The sequence below is a fragment of the Pan paniscus genome, chromosome 9, assembly GCF_029289425.2.
Source record: "Pan paniscus chromosome 9, NHGRI_mPanPan1-v2.0_pri, whole genome shotgun sequence".
Taxonomy (NCBI): domain Eukaryota; kingdom Metazoa; phylum Chordata; class Mammalia; order Primates; family Hominidae; genus Pan; species Pan paniscus.
The window spans coordinates 130,053,206-130,071,939 of record NC_073258.2 but is presented as its reverse complement, the minus strand read 5'-3'; the positions used below and the strand labels follow the sequence as shown (position 1 = coordinate 130,071,939).

Below are 18,734 nucleotides of genomic sequence, written 5' to 3'. Positions count from 1 at the left end.
TGACTGCTGTCAGTTATGAGGAACGCCTCTGAAAATAAGCACGTACTCACAGGGCCATTTCCAAATGAAATCTTCCATTCTCATTTTTCAATTTGTTTTTCTCTTGGAGACAACAAATGCTGAGTAAGCATTTGGATCCCTGTTTCAGTGGACTAACTTGTTTCCTTACCCCTCACTCTCCCTTCCCTATTGGCCAACATTCCTTTTCCACTCCCACCCCATTCCTGCCTACTCCCCTCCTACTGGAACACAAACACATGCGCATTTTGTTTTTCTGAATCCATAGGCTGAATAGAATATTCTCAACAAGATGCCAACGATCCATGTCTCTGACTGAGTCCTATTTCAACAATTCAGAAAACTCAGACTCTATGGGTCTGAGGACCCTAGGGGACAAAGTCAGCCTTCTCACTCTTCATAAATCCATGCCACTCCGTCTCAGTGGTGATGACACATCCACCTGTCTTATCCCACCTGGCCCCCACCCACCACAGAACCTGGATGAGGCCGCTAGAGATTGCCTGTCGGAATATCATTATAAATGGCTGGACAGAGGCATCACCCTGTTCACTGGCGATGCCTTTGCACCATAGAAGGTGAGAACTCCTCATCAAGAGAGTTCTCACACCGTGGAGGGGATTCATCAATTAAAGTATTTCACCAGCAGATACTAAACTTCATAAGACACTAGTGACCAGCTGAGAAACACAATCCCAAAAAAATCCACGTGGAACTCTTCCTCAGGCAGTTCCTCCACATGACAGCCATCCATCGTTACCACTTAGAATACATTCAGAAGCTAGCCCCACCAGTAATTTAAAAGCTGTCACAAAGGCACTTCATTTGGAACTCACTCTGAATCACAGACCCAATAATATACTAGGAAAGTGATTACCTTTTTCCATGCTACCTAATTGGAAAAGAACATCTCAGTGGAGTTATTTTCCTCTCTCAGTGCTCGAAAATAAGAAAAAAAGAATAGTTTCATTTTTTCTTTCCAAAAAAAAAAAAAAAGACTATCCCTAACTCTACTCTTGAAAGAAGAAAAGAAATCAAACGTGTTGAGAAATTCTGCCACTTTTCTAGGACAGTTCTCGAGACTCTTACAGCTGTGTGATGAAACATTTCCTAGGGGCAATTAATCCTAGGAAACTCTTGTAAAAAAAAGAAATAAAGTAACAAAGCACATCTTGTGATGTTGTAGCGTTGACCTGTTTGTGCCACTCGTTTATGAATTTATAAAATTCTGAATTCATATTACAAAACAGAAAAGTGGGAGGAATGAAACATACCTAATTCATGAAGACTTGAACTCAAACAATTCACAGACCACTCAGGTTGCAAGGGGCCTTAAAAGCAGCCAGTGTCGCTGTAACCCAGAAAAATGCCCTGGAGTAAAGTGGGGTTTTTTAAGATTTTAATTTTTCTTAAGTTTAATTCACCAATAATGGTAATCTTTCCCTAAAGGGTTGTACTTCAGTGATGAGGTTATTATTGTAAGATAATTATTTTTAATAGAAGCTATCAAATACTAAGCACTTTGTTACCACAAACTATACTAGGAGTTTTATATACATTATCTCATTTAACCTCCACAACTAATCCTATCATGTGATTATTATTATCTTCATTTTACAGATGAGGAAATTATGTGTCATAGAAGTTAAGTTTACCTAAGGTCACACAGCCAATAAAATACTGAGAGCTTTATATACATTATCTCATTTAACCTCCACAATAACCCTATTATGTATGTGATTATTATTATCTTCATTTTACAGATGAGGAAACTGAGTGTCATAGAAGTTAAGAAATTTACCTAAGGTCACACAGGCAATAAAATACAATAAAACCCAGGACCGTCTGACTCAAAACCCCAACAGTAGGATTACTCCACTAAATGGTTTCATACATTTGAGTCGTGGGGTACAAATTACATCAATCTCATATTTAAGCTGTTATCTACATTATAGTGGTTCCCAGAGTTGACTTTTCATTGTAATCATACAGAAAGGTTTTTAAAAATAGAGATTCCCAGAATCCACTCCAGCTCAGCCAGATATAATGTGAAAAAATAATCTCGTTCTTTTAAGTGATGCCAATCAACGGCCAGACATTTTTTCTCACTGAACCTAATGAGTATTCCATGAAAAATATCCGAAGTGTTAACTCTCAAAGCATTTGGTTGGCTTTAGTTGTTCAGCACTTTCTCTCTAGTTGATAATGAATGAATGAGTAGGAATTCCACCCTTGATTCCCCTAGGAAAGCTTTATTCAAAGAATGACAGCTGATGGAAGCACCGTGACCCAGAGAGTGGTAGCGAATGCTACACAGACACAGACACAGACCCCAGGGCAGTGAGGAGTGGAGAGTCACACAGCCAGATGGTAACAGGTCTGCAATCTCCCAATCACCTCCCTTCCCCCCAAAACCCCACCGCCTCTTGGAATCCCTCTGGAATCATTCAGAAACCCCAATCACCACAGGAAATGAAAGACTAACTGGCACACATTAAATTAGTATAAATATGTGTAAAAGAGTTGGCAGGTTCAAAATAAGTTCCAACAGAGCTGATGAATTAATTGGACCTTGCCATATATATTTTTTATATCTACACACACACACACACACACACACTATGTTGCCTATATGTAATGAGACAGACATGTTCTAATTTACACATTTTCATATAATCATATCCAGTACTGGAGTCTATATTGAAAGAGACAGATGCAAGTTCCAATCTCAACCCTGCCACTTATTCGTGTGACCCCGTTCCCATTTCTTAACCTCCTTGAGATTCACTTCCCCTGCCTGAAAAGCAGTGGTAATAGTAACTATTTCACTAGAACACATTTATGTATACAAGCACCTAGCACAGTGCCGGGCACATGGTTACCATTTATTATTGTTGTTACTGCTATTTAGCAGCTCCCTAAGAAATGAAACATGCTGTTTAGCCCCTGATTGTTCTAACCAGCAAAGGCCCAATCTCCCAGTAGAAAAAAAAGCAAGCACTCCAATAGGGTGTTCCTTCGTGCCTTGCTCTAAACTGATGATTGAAAACATGCTTCCAATAGCCACAGCTGTCTAACGTGCTGAGGTTCATTAATGAGTTACCATGATATCCAGGGATAACAATATTAACAACACCTTCCCGAAATATCTCCTCTGGGGTAACTTACCAATTATTTCAGTGAAATGTTTAGTCATGGAAAAGAAAGGTCTTAGATTGGAACCATATTAAAACACCTTCCTCTCTCTCTCTTTCAGTGAAACACGTTTAAAATTTACCCTAAATATCCTAAATCCTTGCTTGTCTTTTCCTAAGTAGTTCCAGACAGAGGATTCAAAAGTGGATCTGTCAGATTTGTTGCCGGTGAACAGACTCTCCTGGGTCGCAGCAAGAAGTCCTCTGCATTTTCTCTGACTTATGTAGTCCCACGGCAGCTCTTTGGAATATCTTCCTTGATAATGTTTCCTACATTCACAGCCCCAAGCCTGGCTAGTTCATTTTATGAGGAATAAGGTTTCACTGGAGAGTTCCAGGAGGTCGAAAGAGTAAGGCACAAGCAAAAGTGTCAGTCTGTTTAATTGATCCCAGCCAGAGTGTGCGACTACCTGGGTATAATAAAATGCAGAAGGACTTTGTCCCGTAACCCGCGAAAGTCTGAACCCTGGTAATGAAACTGATAGAGCCACCATCCTTTCCATCACGTCCAGTTTGGGCACAGTCCTCGTTCTTAGCACCAAAGAAAATCTGGCCACGCTGGCCACAGATCCTGTGGGTGGGGTGAGGCCCCCCCTCCAGAGCTTTAATTTGTTTATTTGTCTATGTATTTATTTAGGCAGACAGGAGTGGTGGCAGGAGGGGAAATGCTTTGGCAAACTCTTGATTGTACAAACTGTTTCCTCCACACTAATACTTTCCCTTTGGAAGGACACAGAAAGATAGAGCTCCCAAAAGGCCACGTTTTTGCCAAAATGTCTAATAGCAACATTTCTAAATTGGGACTACTTTGCTGAGAAAAGAAAAATGTCTTTGGTGTTGGGCTGAATAAAGTTTCTGCCACTACGGTTGTCATTAGGGAGTAAAATGTGGTCCAGGTTTACTCCTCCAAACAATAGGATGCCCACTGATTACTGGTAACAGACATCTCTGTGAGATCACCATGGTAACATTCATCCCTTCTAACAGTCCCCAATACCACATATTGAACAAACTTTTAAAATCAGATCATGATTATGGACTATAAAGAGAACTTGGACAGATAATAATATGCCAATATCAACATTATTCTTTCCTGCTAAGAAGCTACACGTTAACATTTTTAGATTATTTGGTTCAATCACAGCTGTCCTTAGATAATTTCTGTAAATAAAACTGTCAATAGCAAAGGACCACTGGTGAAATGCTAAGGGTAGTATATTGTCATATCAACAAATACTTATAAAAGCAAGGTGCAATCAGAGGCAGTTTATAATGATTTTAAACATCAGTAAGAAGAAGCAGAAAAACCCTGACAACTATCTCTTGCACGACTGGGGGACCAAATACTTCACTAGTCATCCTTCAAGAGCATGTACCCAACTCAGAGACTATTTATTCTATGCCAAAGCGTTACTGGAGAAACAGCAGTTATCTTGGTGATAAATAATACCCTCAATCAGCCAGGCAAGGTTAGTAAGGTCCAAAAGCCACTTTCAGAAGCCACAGTGGTTGTTTCAGTGTGAGTTGTACATATGTTTAGTTATAAAGTGTTCTCAGTTTCCCACTGTGAGACTATGTACAACAAGCTCTGCATTTAAAAGCTACTGTTTCAGGATAGAAAAGCTATTAAGAAAAAGATCAAAAGTTCCACAAGATTAAGAGTTCTGTGGACATGTGCGGTCTCTTGTGCTATCACTTTTCAATCTTCATGTTATGAAAAATTTCAGATGTATGGAAAAGTACAAAGAATAATGTCAATAACTTCTATGTAGCCATGACCCAAGTTTCTTCACATCGTAATACTTAGCCATATTTACATTAGGCCTTTTTGTCTTAATAAATACATAAATTACATAGGAAAATAAAAACCTGTGGTTAGCACTCCCCACTCCTATGCCCCTGCCTCTCTAAACAATACGTAGTATTAGTTCGTGCCTTTTCAACCATTTAAATAAATGGTATCAGACAGTAAGTATCAATCTACAACTTTTTTTCTCAACATTGTATTCCTAAAATGTATCCATATTAATACAAGTGTATCTGGTTCATTTATTTTAATTGCTGCATAGAATTTCATTGCATGGATATAGCATATATTATTTTAACCTTTTTCCTTCTGAAAGGACAGCTAAATTGTTTTTTATTTTTTACTAACATAACACACAGGTGAACATTTTTACAGGTATCCTTTTACACTCATACACTGGTTTCTCCAGGCACATACCCAGGAGTGGAACTGCTGAGCTCTAGGGTATGTGCGTCTGCAGCTTTGCCATTTGTTGCCAAATTGCTCTCCAAAATAATCGTACCATACAACACTCCCGCCGGAGTGTGGAGGATGCCTGTTGCTCCATCTCCTTGTCATCAACCGATTTTGTCCTTTCATTTTGGGCTACCCGGTGAGTGTGAAATGGTATCTCATATTAATTCGGGTGTTCCCACTTATCAGCGAGGTTGAGCATCCTTTCATGTTTACTGGCCATTGAGATCTTCCTTTCTATGAATTGCCTGATTGTAGCCTTTGCCCATTTTTCTTATTGCTTCATAAGAGCTCTCTTTGTATCTTGAGACTTTAGGAAAGTCACTTAGCTTCTAGGATTCCACCATTACCAAAGGAGATGATAAACCTATTTCATAGGGATATTTTGAAGCTGATCAAAAAGCACTGAGTCTAGTGCCTATTACATGTTAGGTAATTTCTAAACAGTCGCTATTACTATTATTGCCCTGTCTATGAATATGGTTTAGGGTATAAAGTATTTCTAGCATTTCTCTCAAGTTTGTGGCTCCCCTTGGATAAGTACTGTAAGACTCAGAAAAAGGAGTCTCAGCAACTCTTCTTGCCCATGATATTTCCTCAAGATAAGAAGATGCAATATCAGCATTCCATTGTCTATAAGTTACCATTAGGAAATGTGCAAAGTCAGCTCCCTTAGATATTGCTTAAACTAAGCATGGAAGTTACACTTCCTTCAATCCACACGAGACTGTGACCTCTTTTGGGAAAAGCCCATCATCCTGAGTCTCAGTGATGGTTAATTCACCGAGTGAAAAGGACTCTGGGAAAGAAAGAGGTGGGCAGTGTAGGTTGGCAGGTTATCAATATCAGGGACTTGCCAGTACCAGGTACTTCCCAGGACAGAAATATAGCCACTATTTCATGAAATTTCATCAGGCCCAAGACCACTCCATTTCTCCACATGGTAAGTAATCCTTGAATAAGAAAAACCAAAGGATAAGCATCATATCACTTACCAAATGCATATGTTGGTTTTTAAAAAAAAAAAAAAGATCAGAAATGATCTGACATCACCTAGGCAGCAGCCAATCCTATTCTATGCACATTGTGAAAATACTCATCTGGCTGGGTGCGGTGGCTTCCAGCACTTTGGGAGGCCGAGGCAGGTGGATCACAAGGTTGGGAATTTGAGACCAGCCTGGCCAACATGGTGAAACTCCATCTCTACTAAAAATACAAAAATTAGCCAGGCATGGTGGCAGACGCCTGTAATCCCAGCTACTTGGTAGGCTGCGGCAGGAGAATCACTTGAACCCAGGAGGCAGAGCCTGCAGTGAGCCGAGATTGCACCATTACACTCCAGCCTCAGTGACAGAGCGAGACTCTGTCTCAAAAACAAACAAACAAAAAAAACAAAAAACAGAAAATACTCATCTTTCCTCAATACCCAGAAGAATATGTTCCTAAGGACATGTTGGTAAGCTGGAAGGACGCGGTAAAAAGGAATCCTGCAAGCATGTCTGCTTGTACACGGAACGTAGTTGGTGCGTGTCCGCTTGCACGCGGGACGTGGTTGGTGCGTGTCCACTTGCACGCGGGACGTGGTTGGTGCGTGTCCGCTTGCACGCGGGACGTGGTTGGTGCGTGTCCGCTTGCACACGGGACGTGGTTGGTGCGTGTCCGCTTGCACGCGGGACGTGGTTGGTGCGTGTCCGCTTGTACATGGAACGTAGTTAGTTTGGTGCTGAGATCCTCCCAACTTGGCTTCTCTTCAGTCGTCTTTTGACCTGTGCATGGAGGAAGGCTGTGTCATCTGTGTGCGCTCTGCCAGGAGGAAGCCTACAGAGCTGCCCTCCAGACTTCTCAACTAGCCCTGAAATCAGCTTCAACTGGTGACTGGCAGGGGCCCTTTTCAGATGTACTTGAACATCACCTAATCTTCAGAATTCTCTCCCTCTGTATTCAATTTCAACTGGCACTCAAGAAACCAGAGTCTCTCCTTAGTGACTACGGACAGAGGCCCTCTCTTCTCTCTTCTTCAGAGCAATCATATGTAGGATTCAACTCGAGCCCAAATATAATTATACTGCCTTCTGATATCTATCTAGGTGCATGGCTTTCTTCCTTAAACGTGTGCCAAGTTTCCACTTTCAAGAAGTTAAATTGCCATATAAAAATGCCCTGGTGATGATGAGTAATTAGACATGGTAATGGAAAATTAACTGTGTTTTTATTTAGAGCATTTATTTTAACAAGACTTTCCTTCTTCTAACTGTTACTAAGCTGTAATAAAAATAAATTAAATCCTGAGGGTTTGCAAAGGTTTTCTGGTTTAAAAACAAACAAACAAAACACCTCTCTTCCTGGAGAGTATTTGTGAATGCCACCAAGTTTGTACAAAGTCCTGGTCTGACTCCCGTTACTAATAAATCCTAACATGAATTCTGATTTTGCCATCTGTGCTGTGGAAAGAAACTACCGTTCTATCCTCTCAGGTAGCTAAAATGGAGGCAGGCACCGACAGGCAGGCCCAAGGTGCTTCTCCACGCTCGCAGTCTTTGCACGAATGCCCTCAATGCTTCTCTTCTTCTCGTCGTCATGCTGCTTCCAAGAGAGGGTGCCACCTGCAGCACAGTGTTCTTTCGCCCATCCTTTGAGCACCTGTGGGCTTTAGCAAGTTCTCGGGGAAAAGGTGGTTAATCCAGCTGTGAGTGCGTCCCTAGAGCCACACTAGAAACACCCATTCCACAAGACTAGAGTGTAAAACAGAACTGCATCCCCAACAGAAGATGCAAAATGAGGCGTTAATTTATGCATCCCACCTGAGTCCTTGCAGCCCTCTAACCGTATTCCAGCTGAGAGCTTGTCAATGGGCTTAGTTAGCCATAGACCCACCAACTCTAGTCTGCTAACTACAGTCGTGGGCAGGACGTGTGGCAGGGAAGACCCTCAGGCTCCATAGCATGCATGTCCACAAGCTCAGTACAAATTAAGAGGCCTCAGCTGGGTGCAGTGGCTCACGCCTGTAATCCCAGCACTTCAGGAGGCCAAAGCGGGCAGATCACCTGAGGTCAGAAGTTCGAGACCAGCCTGTCCAACATGGTGAAACCCCGTCTCTACTAAAAATACAAAAATTAGCCAGGCGTGGTGGCACACGTCAGCCCTAGTCCCAGCTACTAGGGAGGCTGAGGTGGGAGGATCGCTTGAACCCGGGAGGCAGAGGTTGCAGTGAGCCAAGGTCACCCCACTGCACTCCAGCCTGGGCAACAGACCAAGATCCTGTCTCAAAAAAATAAAACAAAAACAAAAACAAATGAAGAGGCCTCAGCCCATGTGACGTACCTACCTTTGCATCTCTGCTGCTCCTCCTACCTGACCTCAAAACAAAGTGCAAATAACACCTAAAATTGCTTCTGGTTTAACATTTACTCAGTCTTCCAGAGTGAAGGCTAAATGCTGCGCAGAGCTTAAGCTCTGGATCTCAACCTTGAAAAGGCCCCAGCACGCGTCTAAGTAGAATCAACTTTAGCCATTTAGTACCTACGGAGCGACAGAATTTCACAAGTCACCTTTGTTTTGCCTGTACAGCCCTTCGGAGGAATGCTGTGCTATGAGGCTGAATCTGTGCAGCCTCAAGAATTTCAAAGAAACCCACTCTTACTTTCCTTCTTCCCTTCTTTTTTTTCCTTTCAATCTCTCTTTATAAATAAAATAATCCTTTGCAACCCTAACTCCTTTTCATATAGATTTTTGGGATATGTTACATTTAATGTTTCCACTCTGATTTCTAGGATATGCTAAAACTAACAACTTTATACTATCCATGTTTCTATCACAAATTCAGTCTTGGATCCAGAAATACAACCAGCAAAAAACAAACATATCTGTAGGAAATCAGCCTCATAATAGAGTTTCATTTGAGTTGTATGTAGCAAAGTTGATTTGACAATTTTGCTGGTGATAACACCCTGTAGGTAGAGTTCAAAGAGAAAATTCCACATAGTAAGCAAAAGTATTAGATGTTCCCCTATCCCAATTCCGAGCTGCCTCTCACATACACTAGGAAAAAACAACAACAACAAACAAACAAACAAAACAAAACAAAGAAGGGCTTAGCAATGGTTCTACAAGTAGTTGAGAGGGATTTTTTAAACACCCTAACTGCTAGTCAACAGTTAGATTAAGTTTCAAAATAATAGACTCAATGACAATGCCATCACCAAGCAAATATAAATATTTGTTGAATGAAATTATTGAATTAAATGATAGTGAAGAGTGGACATTTGGAGGGGCGTTTCAACCCGTGAACGAAATTTCTAATCGTTTTTTCATTTGCTTTGAGAAAAATCAGAGCCAGAGAAGACACCGCTAATGAACTATTCATGAGTTAAAACCGACTCCACAGGGGGCGCGATGGCTCATGCCCATAATCCCAGCACTTTGGGAGGCCGAGGCGGGTGGATCACGAGATTAGGAGTTCGAGACCAGCCTGGCCAACATGGTGAAACCCTGTCTCTACTAAAAATACAAAAATTAGCTGGGTGTGGTCGTGGGCGCCTGTAATCCCAGCTACTCAGGAGGCTGAGGCAGGAGAATCATTTGAACCCAGAAGGTGGAGGTTGCAGTGAGCCAAGATCCCGCTATTGGAAGAAAAAAAAAAAAACTGACTCCTAAGGAATCCCTTGGTATCTCTAACAAAAGAGTAGTGAGATAACAGTTAAGGATCCCAAAAGAGCTCAGTTCCAAATATATTCTGACCCTGGATGAGTCCCAGATCCCGTGCATCCCTCTATTTATTTACCCTTACAATGGGAACAGGAGAAGCAGTTATGAGTAATTGCTAATAAAAGCCTATGTGCCTCTGGCAGAAATACAAATGCTTGTTGATAACGATCATTTTTCCCAGACCTTGGTTTATGTTTCTCCATTAACATTCCAGTATCCAACTCTCAGGTTCCTAAGATCCTATGAGTTTGGGTCTCTGACTGAAAAAGACCAAGCTGAGATTTGGAGAGTCACCAGAGCCAACTCCATGAAGCGCTAGCCAGCTCCCTAACTCCCAAACGAGACACTATACATGCCTGCACCGCATTTAATTTTTTGCTGGGATGACACCCAATGTTTGTGATGAAAATGCACCCAAGGACACTACCCCAAAGGACTTGCTTCTCTTGGATCCACCACAGGATAAAATGTTCTTGATGCCACCTCCTAAAAGATAAACACCCTTCCCCAAATGTCCCTTCTAACTGGCTGGTTGACTGTCCCCTGGGTGTGACTGCACGGGTGAGTCCTGGGTGTGTAACCAAGTTGGAAAAGTCTTCCTGATTTCTGAGTACTATGACAAGGAGGAGAGTGGCATACAGTGGACTGAAACTATAACGAAGCACTGACGTGACCCTGGCACTTTGCAAAAAATACCTTCTGCTTGAGGATATTGATCTATGATTTTATGAGCCCCTCCAGCTCTGTAGGTCTAACCACCAAAGATCAGAGAGGTAAGAGATTCAACAGACCCATTCTGCCAGAGAAGGGGAAAAGAATTAGATTATAGGTTAGTGGAATAATTAAAAGTCTCATCCTATTCGCAGGCTGTAAAATGTCCAAGTATCTACACTCACCTCCCCACAAATATGCATGTGCAAATGTAAGGTAATTCTAGGTTCTAAGTAGAAAAATTATAATAAAAGTAATTAGTACCATAGGTTCATTTATCAGTATCTTCATGTGAAAACCCTTAGGGTAATTGTAACAATCCTTATTTTTGTGAAGCAAGTTATCCATTTTTTCTCAACACGCCTCAAATTTAGAAACTGCCTGATTCTAAAGATCAGACAGAAAGGCAGAGGCTTCAAAAATGACCACGCCGATGCTTCCACAAACTATTCGACCCCAAGAAACCAGCTTTCTTCAAGTGGGCTTTTCCACCAAGAAACATTAATCACAACCAGAAAAAGAAAATAAAGCATCCTAAAGTGAAGCGTATTTATGATATCCTAAAATGCACCTCTTTTTTGGCCTTTGTAATGACGGTCAATGCTCTGAAGTTTGAGAGCTCATCGCTGATTTCTAAATGGCATTACACTGCCTTCTGAGTAGGGATTACTGTTTACAGATTTAAGAATAAAACCAACTTTTTATATACTAACTTAATTCTAAGCATATTCCACCCCTCACCAATGGCCTGAATGACACAACTGTTTTCCAATGGAGGCATTCTTTTGGGCTTAGCTGTTCAAGTTTTAGTTTAAATGTAATGATAAACCGTTCTGTGGTGGGGCTTACAGGGAAAGGATTCCCTTTTGCAGTGTCTATTAGGATGATTTACGAGACGTACTAGGAAACCGAAAGAAATTTAGAGACATCTTTCCAAGATTAAAATTATTGTGTTTCTAATAAGAAAGGGTCTGTTAAACAACAATTTTTGGAAGGTGAGGATTCCATCAAGGCTAGAATGTCGAACAATAAATTCCTGTCAGGTGATTATCTGCCTGAGATGAAAACTATTTCCATTTCTCAGTTTGCTTGAATACATGCTATTCTGCCTGATATTTGGTACCATAAATTGACCTTTAGGTTACTAAATCCACACAGCATGAACTGTTTCATTATGCAGTGTTTTTTGTTTTTTGGTTTTTTTTAATGCTGTAGTTTTCTTTCCATCCCAATTTTATGTACTTATTGTACATGCTGGTAACTTTTTAATTTTGAGGCCTTTTTTTTCTCTTAGTTTTCATTATTTTACCCGACACAGTTCACTTCGGTTACACTTATTTAAATCTTAAATCAGCAAATGAAAGGCTGAGAAAGTTCAGTAACTTTAATTCCAATGTATGCCTTTCACTTGAACTTTTTATGCATTGCTTCCACCACCAGTGCTCAACATTTAGTTCCATCTAGCAAAAAAAAAAAAAGAAAGAAAAGAAAAGAAAAGAAAAAAATTACAGTGTCCTTTGGGATGCTAGCAACTTATTGGTTTTTTTAATTAATAAGAAAAAAGATTACATTCATCTAATCAAAGATTTTTGTCCTGACCTTAACTGTTAAAAACAAAAATGCTTTGAAAGTATGGTATTTGCAAAACCCCTGAGAAGACACTAATGGGATTCCCATGATCTAATACATGTAAGGCTTTAACTGTAATTGTAAACCCACTGAAGGCTTATGATCTGAAAGTATGAACTATTGTAGCCAGTTTTTATGGGTTTAATTCCACCAGCAAATCCCAGTTTCTATATTTTAATTCTCAACTAGAGCAAAATAACGACACATTTTCAACTAACAATCCGAAAGAAGAAAGTACTGGAATAATGGAGCCAGAAAACCATTGCCAACAGCCACCCTCTACCACGAACCATCAGTGAACTTCGAAAAGCACAAGGCTGAGCAACACTTAAGTCTGTGACATACGTGCATTTCACTTATAACACTCACAAAAATACATATGAATCATTTTATTTTCCTCTGATTTATTTCCCACACAAGGTTCAATAAAACATGGCACTTACTCAGCCACCTCTGACTGAATGACTATTCTCTGCAGCTATTTATTACTCCTCTTCTGCCACGTTTTCTTCTATGATCCAATTCTGTGACTCCTATAAGCCAGGAAAAGCTGCCTTCAAGTCAACACAGCACAAAGTCACTGAAAATTCTGCCGGCACTAGGCTCTACCTAGGTGCTTAGAAGTTGTTCTGTTTTGTCCTGGGAATGTCCCATACGCAATGTTAATGACTGAAACAGATCCTCTCTTTTTCCTCAAAGGGAATTGAGTTATTATAACAAAGGATGATTTGTGCTCAAAACAATATTCAACTTATCACCCCTATTCAGTATATATGTGTCCAAGGGTCCACAACCACCTATACACAAATGTAAAAATATCAGTTCTCAGGAGATCTATCTTGTTTCTAAAATTTCTTATTTGTTCCTTGTTTCATATATTTCTTGGTTTTAAAAATTCAGTATGACAAGGCTTGTTATGGGACATCAGGCCTAATTCTACCTTACAGACAAATTAAAAAGGCATAACTGAATACAGTATACATTTTACAACCAAATACATATAGGAACAATTTGGTTTTAAAAGAACTTCACTGTATGTATTTATCATATGTTTACTGATTGTCATATAGGGACTATCAATGGAACCAAGAGAAAATACAGGATTCCACGCATTGAGCATTAACAACTCAAATGTTCCAAAAAATATCTTCCAAAACTGTTGGCCCTTCATTTTTTCATTTTAAGTGTAATTTAATTTATCTCATGCCTCTCATGCAACTAACAATCTCAAAGGTTCTTTTGGTTTGGAAATACTTTATGCTTACCTTTAATGGAAAGCACACTCAATAACTTTTTTCTGATAAAAAGTGCTCCTACTTCTTTTTCGTTTTATTATACCCATGTTCCATAACCTAAATCCTAACAATGCCGAGATACTTTGAAACTTGGATCTTCTCTTAATGCATTCAAAATTTTTAAAGTACCTTGGATTTATTTTCGATAGAAACTCTACTACGTTTTCAATATATGTATTAAGTTCTCTTTATCTTTACTATTGCTCTTAGCTCCTGTGAAGAGAGAAACCCAGGTGTGAGTAATGTTTTCATTGTTATCATTGTTGGTTTTGGTCACTTAAGACAAACGAGGGTGACCTTTTCGGCTTAAGACAAACGAGGGTGACCTTTTCGGCTTGTGCCACAAAGACAATGTACTTCAGAACTACTTTCTCAGAGGGCGATCATTTTAAGCAAAGCTCAGTGAATTCGAGATTTTGTTGAGAACCTCAGGATACTGATTTACTTGCAAAATTCACAGTGGAGACAGTAGGAGGTTGGACAAGTTAACTCAAGGTGAGATGCAAGGCCGCCAAGCTCAAGTTTGAAATTCACAGCACCACTTCCTGAAACAATGATTTAGGCGCTGAACCTGCTCAAGTGTTTGAACTTTCAGCAGGAAACGAGGAAGCGTTCTCCTCCGAGCAGGACAATCAGGCGTTGCAGGACAATCAGGAGTGGACAATCAGCCCACTCCTAAGGCCCTGCTGCCTTTATTTTATTTCCACTCGTGCGATCCACACCTTGCGTGGTCCTTCCGGGCCACGTCGCCGATGCCTTTGAAATGCCCACCGCTTGCGGAGGCGCAGGAAAAGAATCCCTTAACTTAACCCTTCCTCTCGCCCTCGGGTCGCAAAGCACAGGCCACCTACACGGACGTGAAAGCTACCGAACCCCACTTATCCCCTAGCGGAGCGTCTTACCCGTACAGGAATGCAGGGGCTTGGGTCGCACGACCAGCGACGGGCACACGGAGTAGAGGGAAAGTTTCTCAAAGTAATCGCAGGTCTCCTTGGAGAGGATCTCGTCGATCATGAAAGTCTTGTAGCGCCGCCTGGCTGCTTTGAGCTGGCCGGGCGAGCTCAGCCTCAGCTCGGCGTGGCAGTGCATGGTGAGCCGGCGCGAGCGTCCGCCGGCCCGAGCGCGGCTGCGAGTGCCCGGCCCGCCGGGGCCGCGGGGCTGGCGCGACGGCGGGGCCTGGGCCCCGCTCCCGGCAGCTGGGGAGGCGGCGGGGCTCGGGTGGCGCGCGGAAGAGAGCGGGTAGCGGGCGCGCCTGCCGCGCGTCTAGACCCACCCGCAGATCAGCATCTTCGCTGAGCCTTTTTGGGACAACGCAGCTGTCAATCAGCGCGAGCTTCCTGCAGGGCCGGGTGCGGAGTGTGTGCAGAGGGGCGTCCGCGCCCACCCCGCCCCCGCCCGCCCGTGCCACTCCGTCGCCGACCTGCGCGCCTAGTGCCCGGCGGCTCTCAGTCGCTGCCTCCCGCTCTGGTGTCTCGCGCTCCTCTGCCTGGCTCTCTATTTTAAGACGCTCGTTTTGGCTCTCCTCCCCCTCCCCCCCGGGACGCGCTCCAGGTGTGTGTGCAGGAGTGTGCGCGCGGTGCGGGGAGCGCGCACCGCCCCAGCCCGCGGCCAAGGCCCAGGCCGGTAGCTCCCCGGGGCAGTGTCCCCCATGAGCACCTTACTGCCTGTCCTGCCACCCGCCGGCCCGGCTCCCAGTGTCCGCAGCCCAGCGGGAGGGCACGTTCAGGTCTCTTACTAGAAAGAAGTCTAGTCCTCACTAGGCTCCCGGGACTTCGGGCCACAGAGCCAGTGCCCCCGAGGACCCACCGTGCCTTTCTCCTTCCCCGCGTGGACGGTTTCCCGAAGACCGCGGCTTCCCAAGCCCTCCACTCGCAGTCTCGCAGCCCGCGCTGAGCCTGCGCGCTCCGAGCGTAAGACTTTTGAGCTGAAGTTGCAAACTTGACTGCCCCAAGATCCCAAATCATAAATGACCCTGGCCCCGTCCGTTACCCTAATAAAAAACTGAGGAAAAAAAAAAGATAAGAAAAGAAAAACTAATAAAAGTGTGAGTTATCGCCGGGCGCGGTGGCTCAAGCCTGTAATCCCAACATTTGGGAGGCCGACGTGAGACGATAGCTTGAGGTCAGAGGTTCGAGACCAGCCTGGTCAATATAGGGAGACCCTGTCTTTACAAAAGAAAAATTAAAAACAGTCATGGTGGTGCACGCCTGTAGTCCCAGCTACTGGAGAGGTTGAGGCAAGAGGAAACCTGTAGTCCCAGCTATTGGAGAGGTTTAGGCAGGAGGAAATCTTGAGCCCAGGAGTTCGCGGCTGCAGTGAGCCGGGATCTCGTCACTGCACTCCAGCCTGGGCGACAAGAGCGAGATTCTGACTTTTTTAAAAAGTGTGCGGTTTTTTTTAAAAACATTGTTTATAAAAACATTTTTTCCTCGTTGGAAAGGGTCAGAGCTGCACGATTCTAGGGAGCCGGCGGGCACTGGGGCAGCCTGTCCCATTCGGGCTTCTCCCAGCGCCCGAGTCTTCCGGCAAAGGGGCTTTCAATCTCCGGATCCCTCGCGATACGACCGGGTTAGAGAGTCGCGAAGACAGGTGTTTATTGGGTGATTTGCCTTTTTCTTTCCAGGCTCTTAGTCTTAGGGTCTGTTCCAATCAAAATCTGTACGGACTTTAGTTGTTCATTGGAATTGCTGCGTAAAGGGGACCCCGCCGAGCCTCCGCGCCCGGGAAGCCTCCGGCAGCCTGAGTCGCGCCCGGTGTTCGGCGGGAACAGCCCAGTGCACGCCCGTTTCCACGACTTTATGTTGGAATGAGTGTGCATGGGGTTGGAAGGAAAACGCACGACAGGGACACTGAGAAGTATAGACGCGGATGGCCTTCCCTAGGGCCGAGTTTGGGGCCGGTGACATTTCCTCCCCGCTCCCAGCCTAGAAGCGTCCGCGAGTGCCGGCGGGCTCTCTGCGGAGCTGCTTGCCCAGGGGGCCCTGGTGGCCGCGGAAGCAAGTAAATGCGGGCGCCTGGGCCTCGGAGGGAGGGACACGCCCAGAGGACTAATCATTAGGCTGTTAGAGAAAATAGATTTTTTTTTTTTTTTGAGACCAAGCCTCACTCTGTCGCCCAGGCTGGAGTGCAGTGGCGTGATCTCGCCTCATTGCAACCTCTGCCCCCCAGGTTCAAGCGATTCTCCTGCCTCAGTCTCCCGAGAAGCTGGGATTACAGGCGCCCGTCACCGCGCCCGGCTAACTTTTGTATTTTTTAGTAGAGACCAGGTTTCACCATCTTGGCCAGGCTGGTCTTGAACTCCTGACCTCGTGATTCACCCGCTTCGCCTCCCAAAGTGCTGGGATTACAGGCGTGAGAAAATAGATGTTAAGAGGCCAAGTCACAGCCTAGCATTAGACAAGGCCCGCAACGCGTCTTTGAGGAACTTCATTCCCGAAGTATTTGCAAACTGGCCTCCCCTCCCCTCCTCTCCATCTAGAATTGTTTTCTTTCATTCTCTTTCTCCATGCAGAGGCGGCTGAAGGGCAGGCGAGAACTGCTGCCAGGTGTCCGGGTGGCGCCGGGGGTCCTGCCGCCGGACTCTGGGGTCTCCAGGCTGGCCCCAGGCGCGCCGCCTGCTTCCGCGGCGGGACCCTGAGGCTGGTCCGCGGTCAAAGCGCGGGACCCGGGACAGCCCACCGCTCAGCCCTGGCATCGCCGTCCGACGCCACGACGGAGGGGGTTCTCCCGGGCGCAAGCCGAGAGGGAAACCGCTGCGCTGAGTCGGGGCTGGGGCGCAGGGGCTCAGCGTTCGCTCCCGGGGCAATGCCGGGCGGGGAGCTGTAGGCGCCCCGAGGAAAGTGAGCCGCTGGTAGGCAGCCGCCAGTAAACTGAGTGCTTGCGGGCGACCTCACCCGCAGCGCCGACTACGAGGCGGGCTTGGAGCTGGGGACCAGCACCTGAGCGGCAGCACCAGGACCCGACGCCCGACCAGGGGCCGAGCGCGTCGCGTTTATACTTTCTATCTGCCCGGCGTGTGCCCACAGAATGCGGCACTATTCGGGGCCCCGACTTTGCATTGCTCTTCTTTTCCTTAACCTCTTTTCTTCTCTCTGGTTCTTCCCCTTCCTTCCACCGCCACTAACTCCTCTCCTCCTCTTCCCTCCCACTTCTCCCTTCCCCGCATTGCTCCCCGCCCTTTGGGCCTCTCCTCCTCTGTCGAATTTCCCGCTTCTGTTTTCTCTCTTCTGCCCTCCCTTCTCCCCATCGTTCATCCTTGTTTTCTCTCTCTCTTTTTAACTTCCCTTCTCCTCCTCTCCTTCTTCCCTCTTTCCAAACCCGGGTCTGGACTCGCGTTCGCGTGTTCCTGGTCGCGGTGCGGCCCCTCGGAAGGCTGCAGGCGGCTCACGCGCAGGGACAGAGCCCAAGCCCAGGAGGGACCGGCCTCGCCTTGGCTGGCCGCGTCGCCCAGCGCTCTCACTCCTCTCCGCTTCCACTCGGCCACAGGCACAAAACTCACAAAATCCAGACACTCCCGCAGACGAGTTCTTTGATTTGAAATCTGCCGTGTTTTAATAGGTGAAGAAGTAAAAATTCCAATTCACCTCCTTGGATTTTCCATCTTTTCTATTTCGCGCTACAGAGGCAAGAAATCTCAGAAGGGGTCTGCGGGCACAAGTCCCCTGTGCAGTGGAGAGGGAGAGATGCCCGATCTTGGAGTCTGCAGCCTTGCGCTCTCTTTTACTCCCTAAGCTGAGCCTCAGTTTTTTCATTTGTAAATGGTGACCACAAAACCTACTTCACAAGGATGGGCTTTCATAATCCATGCCTTATACAAGTTTGGTCCCTTTCACTGGAATGCCCTTTACATCCTATCCCCTCCTTCTCTGCCCCAAAACCTAGAGACTTATCTCAAATGTCACCTCCTTTGTGAAGTGTCTCCCT

At 44.7% G+C, this 18,734-nt stretch overlaps 1 protein-coding gene across 1 annotated transcript in view; it reads right to left on the bottom strand.

Moving 5' to 3' along the window:
- The window catches only part of BARX2 (BARX homeobox 2), an 80,678-nt gene extending 62,651 nt beyond the window's left edge, over nt 1–18,027 (bottom strand). The window contains exon 1 of the mRNA XM_003819875.5: nt 14,714–18,027. Coding sequence (XP_003819923.1) covers nt 14,714–14,900 — 187 coding nt within the window. The 5' untranslated portion in view covers nt 14,901–18,027. The remainder of the gene's footprint in view (nt 1–14,713) is intronic.
- Between the last annotated feature and the right edge of the window lie 707 nt (nt 18,028–18,734).